General features: G+C 37.9%; 1 protein-coding gene across 2 annotated transcripts in view; it reads left to right on the plus strand.

The window, feature by feature from the left end:
- SPRED1 (sprouty related EVH1 domain containing 1) overlaps positions 1–14967 on the plus strand; it is a 62587-nt gene that overhangs the window by 25451 nt on the left and 22169 nt on the right. For both annotated transcript variants that reach the window (XM_082059187.1, XM_082059186.1), the window contains one exon: positions 12269–12443. In XM_082059187.1, the coding sequence (XP_081915313.1) occupies positions 12300–12443 (144 nt within the window). In that variant the 5' untranslated portion in view covers positions 12269–12299. The remainder of the gene's footprint in view (positions 1–12268; positions 12444–14967) is intronic.

The raw sequence follows: 14967 nt of genomic DNA on the forward strand, positions 1-14967 counted from the left end.
CAGGAGCAAAAGTGCATAACTACACATGTGGGTACAAATTAAATGGCCCAATTTCCTGTTTCTTGAATGTTATCTTCACCATCTATACCCATTTGTCCCTTCTACCAGTTTAATTTCTCCTTATATTTTTGAATATATAATCTCATCTTCTGGCTCTCTTAAGGTATTTAATTTTCTGTCTGTATTTCTTCAATTATGCAGTCAGGATTCATTTTCCTTGCTGTTAAATAAAGGAACACAAATATTTGTGGAATGGCTTCATGTATATCTCATTGACTTACTAAGATCTTTCAACTTTGTACTTTATACAGTATTTTATAAACTACTTTATTGTACTATATTTTGTGTAATAGAAGTGGCAAATAGCCACTTAAAACATTTTTAGGGTGGATAACAATCTGTTTTGTGTAGTAAAACTGTGCAGCATAGATATCAGAACTGCACCAAAAAAAAAAAATCTGCCTAGTTGCTTTTACATGACATTTTTGTCTGATAGATTGACTGGAGCAGTAAGAGCTTTCTTTCCTTGCTTGGATTCTACTGTCTAAAAACTGGTTTGAGCTTGCATTGTGTCATGTTGCACTTGCTTTCGTGATACTCTAATCATGTATTTTGTGCAGTTCGACTTGGCTGTCTCCAGCACCCTTTTCAGAACTTCCTTCTTACAGTGAAGTCTCACCCCAGACCCATAACTTCTAATGGTATTAATGGTTTTGAAAAGTCCAAAGAGGAAGCAATGAGATGTAATCATAACACTAAATCATCACATGATCTCAGCATTGTAACCCTTTGTTTAGGACTTTGTTGTTGCCAAAGCAAGGAAAATGTAGCTGGTAGATCCTTTTCCAGTTACCGAGTAGACTGAGAGATTTAGTGCTTATTGCAGGAGTTCTCATGACCAACTATCATTTATTAATTGTGAATGTATTCTTCTTTTGGTTTGTTACATATTTTGGGAGGGCTGGAAACCTTGTATCCTTTTTTTTCAGCGTGGTTGGTTACTAGTTTCTAAACTTCTGGAGCAGCAGCAAATAATACAACTTAATCAGTCTTCCTTTTGAACTGAGAGGCCTTTTAGTGTGCTACTTTGTTTTATGTTATGTTCATGCATGACCAATGTATTCATTACATACAGCTTTTCATAGAAACTTGTGAAAAGTATTACTTTAGCAGTAGTTGAAGCAGGCAATGTAGTTACACAAGGCTTACACTTCTTTGATGCACTATTAACACTGCTGTGTCTTCTGACCTTATTTCTATGCCTGAGACTGCTGACTAGGATGCTAATTGTTACTGAGATTATCAAACACGGATCATACTTTTTACAAGGGCATGTAGTGATAGGACAAGGGCTAATGTCTTCAGACTGAAATAGAGTAGATTTAGTTTAGACATAAGGAAGAAATTCTTCACCGTGAGGGTGGTGAGACACTGGAACAGGCTGCCCAAAGAGGCTGTGGATGCCCCATCCCTGGAAGTGTTCAAGGCCAGGCTGGATGGGGCTTTGAGCAACCTGGTCCTAGTGGAAGGTGTCCCTGCCCATGGCAGGGAGGTTGGACTAGAAGATCTGTAAGGTCCCTTCCAACCCAAACCATTCTATGATTCTATACAGTTGTATATTGGCTGTGCAGGTCACATTGTTCATGCTGACATATTGCAGATATGAAGGGCATACCATTGAAATATTTTGCATGATCTTGTTAATCCTCTGTTTCTTCTCCTTTGATGGATTATTGTAATAAAAGTACTTGAATTTGTCTTTCACTTGTCTGTCTCAGGTTATTTCCTCTATGCCAAATATACATGGTTTGTTAAACTACAAAAAGACTGATTCAAACCATGAAGTGTCATGCTGCCTAGCAAGGGAATGGTAGCTTCATTTTGGTCACTGAACCTTTAAAACAGACCTGTAAATCCACAAGCTATCTTAAGATTTGTTCAGATTTTATTTTTTTACTCTGATTTTGGTGCTATTTATTAAGCATTTTCCACTTTGGCATGTAGTCTTTCTGTTGGTGTGGTGTGGACGTTTATGATCTGTACACTTTTGTGTGTTTGAAACACCCTTTTGCATGCATGGTGTTTTCATATTATGTTGAAAAGAGCAATTTAGCATTAGGGATTTTACTAGAATATAGTTTACTTCACACACAAGATCACTTTCGTATGGGCGGATTAAAATCCTTGAAAAGCCATGTCAGTGTAAATGTTGAGACAAGCTTTAGATTTACCAGTATCAACAAATGATACTATAGTTTTAATTCACATAATTTTAAAACACTGTTTCTTGTACAACATTCAGCAGGACAGTTAAAGGAAGATTATTTTTATAAATGTGGATATAGTTTATTTAACTTTTCTGGTTGCCTACCTAATACCAGTTTTGCTTGAGGTGAGTAAACTTAGTGGGACTGATGCTTTTTTCTCCCACAGATGTACAGCCAGATTAAGAGTATGTATCCACTTACCAGCTAAGCTCTGTGTACTATATATCAACATGCACTTAGATCTTTATTGAATTACACCGGTTACAGATGGTCCCTGTCTCAAAGAGAATGTAGTCCAGGACAAGCTGAAAGAAATTCAGGCATAGGAAACATAAAAGTGTTTTCTGGTGTGTTAGAGAAAGTATAGCAGGGTCTGCTTGGTTTGTCCTTTATTTTTGCTAAATTAAGTTCTTAGTTGTGTTAGGAGGAGAATAATAGCTTTTTGGACATTTGTGGAGCACTATTCTTAAATGCGAGGAGCAGTGGAATAAAAAGTACACAGGTGCTTGTTTGAAAATATTTGGTACAGCCTGCCATACCTTCTTAGAGCAGCTAAAATTGTTCATAAGGAATCTTCTTACGGTCTTTTTTCAATATATTAGTTACCTTCATCTTATTTTAGTGGTCAAGAATTTTATTAAAAAATGACTTTTTGATTAATGCATTCACATCTCATGTTAATAGGGTTTCCAGAATCTTGCTATTCCTAATCTTGATGGCTAGATGACTAATAGCTTTGACTATAAGGGTGATCTTGTTGCACTTGCATACTTGAGTGAAGCACAAGGACTTTTTCAGTACGTAAGGCTGGAGGAAAATGGCCCTGAGATCAGAGAAGAGAGAACTCTGACTTGTTCAGATATAACTATTACCTGTAAAACTTTCCTGAAATTATGTATTATAAGCTGTAGTAAGCAATGCTATTCCAAGGAAAATAAAAGGAACAACTGAACCTTGATTAAAAAAAAAAAAAAAATTGTTCCAGACTGGATGAATGTTGTCTGACGACATTTACTGGAAGTGTCAAGTTGCCTTAGTTTCAGTGGAATCTGCCTTAGGGTACAAACTTGTGCTCGTCCTAAATTTGCTGAAGTGCCTGAGAAATTTAAAAGCTTGTCTTCCATAATTTATTTAGATGTTCCTTTGTTTTTGCAAGGTTAGAAAGAAATGATAACTTATCTAAAAAGTAAACTGTCTTGTTTGATTTGTGGGCCTTTTAATCTTTATCTACATGTTTCCATGGTAAGGAAGTCACAATTAATAAATGGCATCAGAACCCAATAGCTTGATTGCTACTTTTTAAGAAACAAGTAGTGACTTCGCAAAATTAGAAAAGGTACCAATAATTCTGTGCTATAAATGAAGAGATTCCTTTGGATCTTCAGAAATTCTGGTGTTAGGAGGAAGAAAAAACTATGAGAACATATAGAGAGAGGAGAAGCCAGGCAGAGTTGAAGAGTGGATATTTCTGGAGTTCATGGCTGTCAGCTTGAGAAAATGAGGCAAATTTAAGGTTTTCTGGAGGAAGCCGATTAAACTTGGGGGTCATGAGTAGCAGGATCTGACCACTCAAATTCTCTTATCCCATCTGCCTAAAATTGGATGGAATTTAATCCAGGAGTCCATGACACCAGCTATCCTCTGTTGTTAAGCAGGTATCTGTGGAAGTCATCAAAAAGCATCTTCCGTATCTGGCTTATCTCACCAACTCTTAGGAAAGGAAACTACACACTATATACTGTTCTTTTAGTTTTGTTATACATTTCCAAAACCTGTGGACCCATCCTTGAATGTTACTTTGGTTCTTTTAAACTTCTGTGGGGAAGGATAGAAAGAAAGATAAACTTGTTTGGGTTTTTTATTTGCTTGTGTATTTGATATCAGATGCAATTTTTTAAGTGGTATGCCCTGACCAGATGGTGTTACAGAATCCAGACTATTATGAAAACTTAGGCCTTCAGAAGGCAGTTTCGTTAAAAGAGGTGGAACCCAAGTATGCGTCTTGATGTCCTTTAATCTGCTAAAGATTACTTCATGTAACCAATCCTCATGGATGACATACAGAAGCAATAGAAACTAGCTACAATTATTAAACAAGAGGAGGTGCTGGGGAGCAGGGCTAAAATATTATTCATGGAAATGTCAAATACCTACTTTGTGTAATTGTCATGGTTTTCAAATCTTTTTAACAGCTTCTCTGTTCTTTATGTGCTCTTTTGCTTTGTAAAAGCTCTTCTGGTAGTAGCCATTCTTACTTGCAGCATCAGTTACTTTACGCAGTCACAAATCTTAATTTGTCTGTATTCAAATAGAAATGTAGTTCTAGTACTGCCCTTTTTCCTTCCCCGATGTAGCATCCAAGAGAACACTTCATAACAGCAATATACTGTTTTGACAGTTTCCCATTCCAGACACTTATTCATTTGTGTTTCATGAATTGTAGGTGCACTGTCAAACACCTGGTTTTACAAGCCTCTCCTGCTAAGTAGTAATTGTGTAATCAAGTATTTTTGGCTCTTTCAGGATACCAGTTATCTCATCCTTATGTAATACAGTTTTCCACGTGTCTTGAACCCAAAATGGCAGAAGGAAAAAGCTATTTTGTTTGGTATTAGGATGGTGCAAAAGTAAGTGTGGTTTTGGACCATTAATTTTAAATTGTTATAACTAGGCTCAAACACATATTTATTAATCAAAATAGGAACCATTACAATCAACACAGTTTTGCTAATAAGAAATAAGTTTGTTTATTCCTGTAGCATAAAAATCTGTGCTTCAGGATTCCGTGAACTCTTGGAAAGCATTTTCTACATCTTGCTGGTTGCAGACATGTTTTTTCTGCATGAAGTTGCCAAGGTGCTTGAAGAAGTGAAAGTCGGTTGGCAAGAGGTCAGGTGAATGTAGCAGATGAAGCAAAACTTTGTAGCCCAATTCATTCAACTTTTTCAAGCGTCAGTTTTGTGGCCTGTGGTTGGGCGTTGTGGAGAAGAATTGAGCCCTTTCTGTTGACCCGTGTTGGCTGCAGGTGTTGCAGTTTTCAGTGCATCTCATAGATTTGCTGAGCAGACTTCTCAAATGTAACAGTTTTGCTGGGATTCAGAAAGCTGCAGTGGATCAGACTGGCAGCAGACCATCAAACAGTGACCATGACCTTTTTTTTGGTGCAAGTTTGGCTTTGAGAAGTGCTTTGAAGGTTCTTCTCAGTCCAGCCACAGAGCGGTTGTCACAGGTTGTCATATAAAATTCACTTTTCATCACATGTCACAATCTGATTGAGAAATAGTTCATTGCTGTTGTGAAGGATAAGAGAAGGCAACACTTCAAAATGATGATTTTTTTTTTTTTTTTAATTTTTTTGGTCAGTTCAGGAGGCACCCACTTATTGAGCTTTTTCACCTTTCCAATTTGCTTCAAATGCTGAACAGCTGTATACCAGTTGACGTTGAGTTCTTTGGCCACTTCTCATGAAGTTGTAAGATGATCAGCTTTGATTGCTCTCCATTTGTCGTTACCAACTTCCGACTGCTGGCCACTATGCTCCTTATCTTCAAGACTCTCATCTCCTTTGTTAAGCTTCTTGAACGTCCACTGCACTGTACATTCATCAGCAGTTCCTGGGCCACGTGCATTGTTGATGTTGTGAGTTGTCTCTGCTGCTTTACAACCCACTTTGAATGCAAATAAGAAAATCACTTGAATTTGCTTTTTGTCTAACATAATTTTCATAGTCTAAAATAAATATAAAATAAAATAAACAGCAAGCAGTAAGCCAGTAGCAAAAAACAAAAACAAAACCAAAAAAAACCAAAACAAAAACCAAAAAACATAAAGCGAGAAAAACACATTCAAATTATATATAACATAAGCACATTTATTTAAGAATGTATTCCAGTATCAAATGGCAAATTTCAACAATGCAAAAACAGCAATTACTTTTGTACCATCCTGGTTCAGGTTTCTGTAAGCAGATTTTTTGTTTGTTCAAGCAAGAATGTCTCATTTAGATCTTTTGGCAGAGTCCAAAGCCCTTCAGTAAATCAATGTGGATACCCACTATCCTAAATGTAACAGCATTTGTCTATAGTTTCTCCTAGAAATCCATGTCTTTCCTTGCTGAGTTCCTAGGCATAGTAGCCGTGTGTGGTTGCTGTACCTCCTGTCTTTACTGTGAAGAATACCTTTTGCCTTCTACCAGCATAATGTTTTGGTGTATATTCTGATCTGCTGGTATAATTTTGAGAGGAGAAAGGTAACAGTCATGTAAGGCAGAGCCTCACATAGTAGCTGTTATTATGTCAAATATATATATATATATATATATACACACAGTGGTTTCCCTTTCATAAAAATTAATAGGATATGCTTTCAAATGTTTTCTTGATATAAATTGTCTTCTTTAGTACTCGTGCTATATTTGCATTTCCTTCTGTTGCAGATAAGACATTAATATTTTGTGCCAGTGGCAGTCATTCTCTAAACCTTAAGTAACAAAGGGCTCTGTATCAGCAATGTACCAATATGTTCATGTGATACTGATGATATTAATTATTCTTTTCCAATTTGAGTCAATACTCAACAAATGTTGTCTGCAGGTAAAATAGACTTTAGCTCAGTGGTCCGGTGTTACCTTTTGGTACTCTAGGCATCCATGAACTCATGAGCACTTCTCTAGCTGGAAGTCATAAAATCTTCTGCTAAGCTATTTGGATAATAAGAACCATAAAAAGCCAAGTCTGATTCATGTATGCGCTTTGAGTGAGGCTACAAACAAATAAGTAAATTGCACCAGAAGTTGGAGGGGTTAAAGTACGTGTGTAAAGTGCCAGTCAAAGGTAAAGAGCCTTGATCCATGACCAGTTCACATTCAGAGATCAGCCTGGAGCTGTTACTTGCGTGTCAGCAAAGATAGTGTAATTTCATAGCAGAGTGTGTCACGATTTTTCAGAATGCCTTTTTTTTCCCTCAGCCTTGTCAGAAGTGTTTAAATAGCAGTTGTGCACAGTGACAACTCCTACTTCAAAGTATCATGAGTTCTCATAAATTAACCCATATTAGTTATATTTATGAAGTTGTGTTTTATTGAAATTGCTGTGCTTTGAAATATTATATTAAAGAAAGAATCACAAAATAATTGAGGTTGGAAGGAACCTTTGGACGTCATCTTGTCTACCTCCTCTGCTCAAGGAGGGCCGGTTAAAGCAGGTTACCCAGGACTATGCCCAGGTGGCTTTTGAATAGCTCCAAGGATGGAAGCTCCACAGACTCAATAGGCAACCTGTACCTGTGCTCAGTCACCCTAACAGTAAGAGTTTCCTCATGTTCAGACAGGATCTCCTGTGGTTCAGTTTGTGCCCACTGCCTCTGGTCATGTCCCTAGGCACCACTGAGAAGAGCCTGGGTCCATCCTCTTTGCACCCTCCAGGTATTTATTTATATAAATAAAGTTTTATACATCCCCCTAGGGTCTTCTTCAGGCTAAACAGCCCCAACTCCCTCACCCTTCCCTCATATGACAGATGCTCAAGTCATGCAATCATCTTAGTGGCCGTCACTGGACTCCCTCCATTGGCTCCGTGTCTCTTGTACTGGAGAGCCCAGCACTGGACCCAGCACTCCGGGTGTGCCCTCACCAGTGCTGAGGGGAAGGGTCACCTCTTCCTACCTGCTGGCAACACCCCTCCTAATGCAGCCCAGGACACCACTGGCCTTCTTTGTCTCAAAAGGCACATTGCTGGCTCATGTCCAACTTGGTGTCCACCTGAAACCTGAGGTCCTTTTCTACAAATGTGCTTTCCAGATATGAAAGAACTCATAATACTAATAATCAAGCTAAGAGCATCAGCTTCCTGTATGGAATTTCTAATTCCACTTGAAGATCTAAGTTTCTTGATGGTGGTGGTAGTAGCTTTATAGTACTAAAAAACGATTTGAAATTGCAGTTCAATTGTCTTAATGAGCTTTTCTGAGATCACTGTTGTTATTATATCCAGACTCCTTTCAGTGACAGGATGAGGGGCAGCAGGCACAGACTGAAGCATAGGAGGCTCCATCTAAACACGAGGAGGAACTTTACTTTGAGGGTGCCAGAGCACTGAACAGGCTGCCCAGAGAGATTGTGGAGTCTCCTTCTCTGGAGACATTCCTGTGCAATCTACTTTAGGTGAACCTGCTTTAGCAGGTGTGTTGGACTAGATGATCTCCAGAGGTTCCTTCCAACCCCAACTATTCTGTGATTCTCTGATTTTCCAGTCCTATATTAAAATAGATATGTGCTAGATGCATTACAAATAAAAGAATGGTAGTGCTTAATATATAATCTAGGATTTGCATACTGTTTAACTGGGCAAAAATAAATATAATGCAACAAGATAACTGCTGCCTTTTTTTTTTTTTTTCCCCCTTCAACATCTCTTCCCCTTTTTCTCTGGGAAAAATACTTTGGCAGGAAATTCTTAACTTTCATTCTCTTTTGGATTGCTAATGGAAGAAAGGACAAATGTAATAATGTTTGGTATCTTTAATTGGCTTGGTATTACACATAAGAAATACATCAAATTATCAAAATAATCTATTTTTTTTTTAAAGCCATAGAGATGACACGACCAGCCACCAGAAGCAGGACTGTTCATTAGTTGCTGAGCTGAAGATCCCAGGCTGTCAAGATCAGTGGAGAGTTTCCTGGGCTTTAACAGCAGCTTGGTCATTCACGTCATAAGTCAGTTTGGGCCCAAGAGCATTATGATACAAACACAGAGCTTGTGGAGGGAGGAGAGCCTCTAAAACCTTTAGTCAGATTTTAATGCTTCATACTCTTAAAGTTGATGGCAGGCAAGGACTGTAAGTCTTACATTTTTCCTGTCCACTTATGGTTTGATCGCTGCCTCCCCCCTTTTTTTTCCCCTGCTTCATCACAATTTATAACTCACTGTAATGACATAAGAGCACTGTACTATCATCTCCTTACTTGAGGTACTTAGCTGTTGCATAGTTGTTAGGAATTGATCCTGGATTCTGGTGTGGTTGTCCCCAGTCTTCACTGGTGCTCAGGACTATCTCTTGGCAAGCAGCAAGCTCCTATGGACAGGGTCCCATTTGGCTTTTCCTGTAAATCTTGTCCTGTCTCGGGAGTTTCCAGTGGCCATAACCAGCATCAGGGGATCTTGGGGAAGGTTGGATGTGATACAGGAGGTTTGGGCCTGCTGTTGCAATGCTGCCCTTCATGCTACATTTTACATGCTTGTAGTAGCTCTGGGAAAAGGTTTCATAAGAGCAATGCTCAACTGATTGCCCAGTTTGTTTGGTTTTCTCTTCTTATTCCTCACAGAGCTGTAAACATGCAAGAGTAGGTGAAAATGTCAGGCTGGAGGGATGTTGGTGGAAAACACTGGAGCCTTGTCTGCCGTTTTTCCCGCAGCTGAGCTACAGTGGCAGTTTAGCAATTTGTTCCGAAATTCCCAAAAGTAGATGGGACTATAGCGCTTAGAGATACAAGATGTCTGGGTGGTTTTGGTAGCACCAGCAGTCTGACAGGCAGATGCTGGTTTGTTTGCAGAGGATTCTGGAAATGGAAATCACTTTAAGTCCTGCTGCTGGTTTGTGGCTAGTTGCAAAGCAGCTTGTATTGTTACTTAAAATAGCTGTCTAACCAGTTGTGAGTTCCTTTAAAATATAAAAAATAATATTAAAAAATAACCAACAACAAAACCACAAAATTAAGCAATCTCTGTATAGTTTTGGCATTGTTGCAAGGACAGTAATTATTTTTTCTAGTTTAGAAAAGTGGTTTTGTTTCAATTTAAGAGGTTATTCATTAGATATTACCTGTTGGGGAATTTTAGTTTAGTTCTTGCACTAATGCCATGGTTTTGACAGTAGTTCCTATAATATTTGAAAGGATAAATGTTGTTTAAGAGAGTTTAAAGAACAGAAAATACAGAAGCAAAACACAAGATTGTTAACTAGACCAGACTAGTCATCTCCCTATAGGGAAGCAGGGGGAAAAGCCCAACACTGACAGTAAACTTCTGGCAAATGGAAGCAGCTAAGTGATGGAAGTATGATATGTATCATCCATCTTTGTTTCTCCTTAGCAATTCTTGAAAAGAAAATGGATGCAGGGTGTAAACTTTCATTTTCAGGGGGAAAAAAAAAAAAATATCTGGTGTAGTTCAGGTGTTCTCATGTATCCTAAGTGAAGTTCTGTGATATCCCTAAATGATGCTTTACTGAACTCTTGCTGCAGTCTGTTGGTATACGAAAGAAAGCTCTAATATTTAGATTTGCAACCAGATTTATAGAATGAATACCTTTAAAGTTAAATTTGTCATTCGCTTGAATGGAGAACAGCAAAGAAAGGTTTAACCAATTAGTGCCATTTTTATTTGCAAGTATTATAACTGATAGATGCATATAATGAAGGACTGGCTTTTTCCTTATTATATTTGTCTGCTGTGTGGGAGTAGTTACTAAAAGATGTTGGTACAGAAATGGTGAGAAACCCTGTCTGAACTGTCATTTTAACAATGATGTTTAGGGGGAGGAGGAGGCTGGATTTTTTGGTTGGGGGCAAACAAAGTCTCTACAAACAAATTCACTTGCCTATAAGCTGAAATTGGATAGTCTTGTTTTATTTCCATTTTGCAAACCAGTATATGTTTAAGCTTTAGGTGCTGCAGGAAAATTCTTTTATTAATAGAGATATATATAAGTGAATCATACGTGTGAATCATGTGTGTGAGAGAGAATGTAATATATTAATTACGCAAAAAAAAACCTACCTTCACTTATTTTGGGACATTTAAGGAGAAAAAAAATAAAACAGTGATCATTTTTAAATACAACAGTTGGCGAATGGTTATATCACAAATAATTTTGTACAGAAGGAACAACTTTGTTCTCATCTAATAGTTCCTGTTCAGTTCTTAAATTTGACATCAGTAATGCTAACTGACATAAGTACTTAAACTCTAAATCAGAAATACGTAGCAAAAGATATCACAAAGCATATTTCTTTTAAGGTATTGGAATGCTCATTCATGGAGTATTACATTCATGCAATGAACCACACTTTGAATGTAAGATCTTAAAACATCCTAGGTAAGGCATGGGCTTTTCCAGCTGATGTAGCAGCAAATTCATAACCAAAACTGAAACGTGCCATTTAATTTAAGAGAAATAAATAAAAGCAGAGAGCGAGAGAAGGTCACAAAAAATTTGTTTCTCAGACTCTGAAAAGGGAGTTAGGCTTTTAAGTAATGAGGTGATACACAGTTGTTTATTTTATAAATATGTTAAAAGATGGAAAAAGCTGATAAAATGTAAAATGTAAGTCATTTTCCACATACTGCAAACACAGGAGAGAACCAGCTAGTGGACACTACAAATGTTAGGTTTTAAGTAGCTGTAACTGGTCATGTTGTTGAGCCCCACAGCAAGTGTCCTGAGCAAGCCTTGCCAAGGACGGGCTCTGTGCATGGGGAGGAGGGAGGGAGGGAGGGACAAAGGAAGCAGGTTTCTGGCTAGAAGCCTGTTCTTGTTTAGATTTCAGTGGCAGAAGGCCTGACCTCTTTCTGCTTCCTTGTTCTCTTTTCTGTGCAATTTCATGGTGGCTGACTGGATTCATGATTAGTCTAAAATAAATCAGAGAGTGATTCTTACTGTCTTCCCACCCCAGCCCTCTCTAGCTAGATCAGTGACTGTAAAGTATTTAGAAGAATATCTTTTTTGACTCTGAGGAACTATATTGTCTGATTGAGTTTCTGTACAAGGAATTGCATGTAAGCTCCAAAAAGTCCTAATGAAGGCAAAAAAGTACAGAGGAACATTTTTTTTTAGAGGATTCTCTTAGACTGGTTTCTTCTAGGTGGCTGTTATGGAAGGACTGAACTTCCACAATGTTAATTATTGTGATCTTGGTTGTGTGTTTGTTATTTTGGTTTTTAACTAGGCTTAGCTGGTTTGCATTTATGGAAAACTAATTTCTTCTTTTGCATCTCTTCCAGTAATAGTTATGCACGAGTGCGAGCTGTGGTGATGACCCGGGATGACTCAAGTGGTGGATGGTTACCACTTGGAGGGGGTGGACTAAGCTGTGTCACAGTCTTCAAAGTCATTCCCCAGGAAGAGAATAGCTGTGCTGATTTTCTTATCCATGGAGAACGACTCAGGGATAAAACGGTAACAATTTACATCCGTTTAGTGTTCCTATTAAAACTACATAGGACCTAAGAATAGAAGTTTGCTTTTTGTTGCATGTAAACTAAAAAGTAAATTTATAGTCTCAGTCTAATGCTGTTGCCAAGCTTTTATCCAATCAATGATTTCATGCCTAAAAAGCCAATTATTTGTTTTAGATGTAATAACTTGCATTTCTAGAATTAAGCGTGTTGATCTTTTAGAAACTTTAAAACATTTTTTTTTCATTGCAGATTTCCATTCATTTGGGGAAATATTTTGCCATTCAGTTGTTGTGGTTTTTTTTTTTTTTCCAATGGAAGGTTAAAGTTAAATCTTCCTGTTAACCTGCTTATACGCCAACGATACTGTGTTTAATAGGAGTGGTGGAAAATGAAAACTTGTCAAAAACACAAAACCTGAAGAAATTCCTTGGTAATGTTTCAGTTAGTTGTAGAATTTGGCTATGACAAAGAGTAGCTGTTTTACCTGGGAACAACTTTTGTATTGGAAGAAAGCATGAAGCAGACAGGTCCAAGAACTGATCTGGTTTAATGAACGCATAGACAGTATTGATTTCTTAGCAACATTAAATAAAATATGAGTAATAAACTTGTCTTAAATAGCATCACAAAAGCCAGCCTCACAAAAGGAAAACTGGTGTAGAGTCTCAGCCATTTCTACATGCAGATCTATGGAAGACAAAATTTGTTTACTAAGGCTTACTTGGTTACTCTAATGCCAAATAGTTTTTTGGAGGGGGGCCGTGTCTTGCTGTGGAAAAAAAAGAGAAGCAGAGAAAGCACAAAACCTCCATCTTAATGACTTCTATCAAGAACTTACTCTTTTCTGCCAATAATTTATGACTCCTGTGTAAGCTTAAAAGGTAGAATTACTTCTTATACTGTACTGCTGATTCTTTCTCAACCATACCCGTTTCTCCCTTGAGGCAGGACTGCTGAGTTTTGTGCCTTGACTGTGGCTGTTGTAGGAAGAGAGCATATAAATAGACATTGTGCTGACTCAGTTGTTTGAGCGAGGCGTAGTGCTATTAGCAGAGTACCCTGTGTTCCCGCACAGCTATGTGCACCTGCAGTTCCTTCCTCACTTTGCACTAGTTCCCTTGAGAACTTTTTTTAGACTTATTTGAGGCTGGGTTTGAGGAGCTTAATTGCATTTAGAGATACTTGACAATTTTCTCTTCATTCTTAGTTCTTTCAACATTCACAGCTTGCCTTCTGTGGGTAATAAAATGCTCAAAAGTGAAGACTGGTTTAATGTTTCTCCTGCATGCATATGAAAACGTCACAGCCATCAGCATCCTGATCTGTTTGTGCTCTCTCCCCTGCTTCCTCTGGGCAAGCCTTGTTTAGTTTCCACTTCTGGTAGAAGGCTTAAATGTCTCTGTTCCTCTTCCTGTCCAGAATCGAGCTCATGTTAGTATGTCTTCCAAACCCTTATTGTCCTGAAAGTTTTTTTCGTTTGGGCATGGTGATTTTGTTGTTGTTTTGTTTTTTGTTTGTCATTGTAGTTGTTTATTTGTTTGTGGATGTGTCCTGTGTCCATCTGTCCCCCCACTGCTGCCCCTAAACGTGGCCAACTAGTCTATCAGGGCAGATTTTGATCCTACGGCATAAAACTGAAGTTGCTGTTGGAAGCCAGCCCCTCAAAAACACAGGATAAAATATGAAAGAAATGTGGCTAGGAAGAACATCTATCCAGTGTATATTGAATAAATCTCAGGGAACTAACAAATACAGATTTAGGCTGTGGGGAAAAATGCTGTAGATCCAGTGATGCTTTGGTGATGGAATAAAAGGAAGCTAGCTATGTATATATTTCCTCACAGAAATATCATGCTTGTAAGCAACAGGTAATGTGTAATGAATTAATACCAAAGATGCACAGTATGCAGCTAGACAGACCCCCGTTGGCATAAAAGAAACAGGATCCTACACCCAGGTATGTGAGGACATCATTAGGTCACGACTCTTTTTCGGAGGACCGTAGCAGGGACTGGAAGAGAAATTCTGTTGGACAGGGATGCAGTCACTGATTCTGAAACTGTTCTAATACTTACGCTTTCAGTATAATTAATGGTTGTACATTTGTTCTTAGGATATTCCTGTGGATTAACTGTTTAAGCACAATTTTTAACTTTTTCTTTAACAAAGACAAACAATTGGGTTTTAGTCCTAGTAGAATTGACAGGTGACTATTATATTTCATAATACAAAGAAAAGAACAATAAAAACAATACCAAGAAATTGAAATGTAATTGTCTGTTTCAACTGAAAGAGTGGAAGAAGGCTGTGTTTTCAGAGGCAACTCTGAAAAGGACTGTTGAAGGTTACTGCAGTGGCATAAAATGCTATCTTTTATTTTTTCTTTAAAAACAAAGTAAAAGTGGAAGTTGTTACGGGTTCATTGTGTTCGCTATTGAGTGGGGGCCAAATATTTTGACTGCCTTCTGATTTTGAGTAAGAGTTATAATGAATCTGCTGTTCTGTGCTCCAACATCGCTCCA

This window comes from Streptopelia decaocto, assembly GCF_964273445.1.
Source record: "Streptopelia decaocto genome assembly, chromosome: 7".
Classification (NCBI taxonomy): domain Eukaryota; kingdom Metazoa; phylum Chordata; class Aves; order Columbiformes; family Columbidae; genus Streptopelia; species Streptopelia decaocto.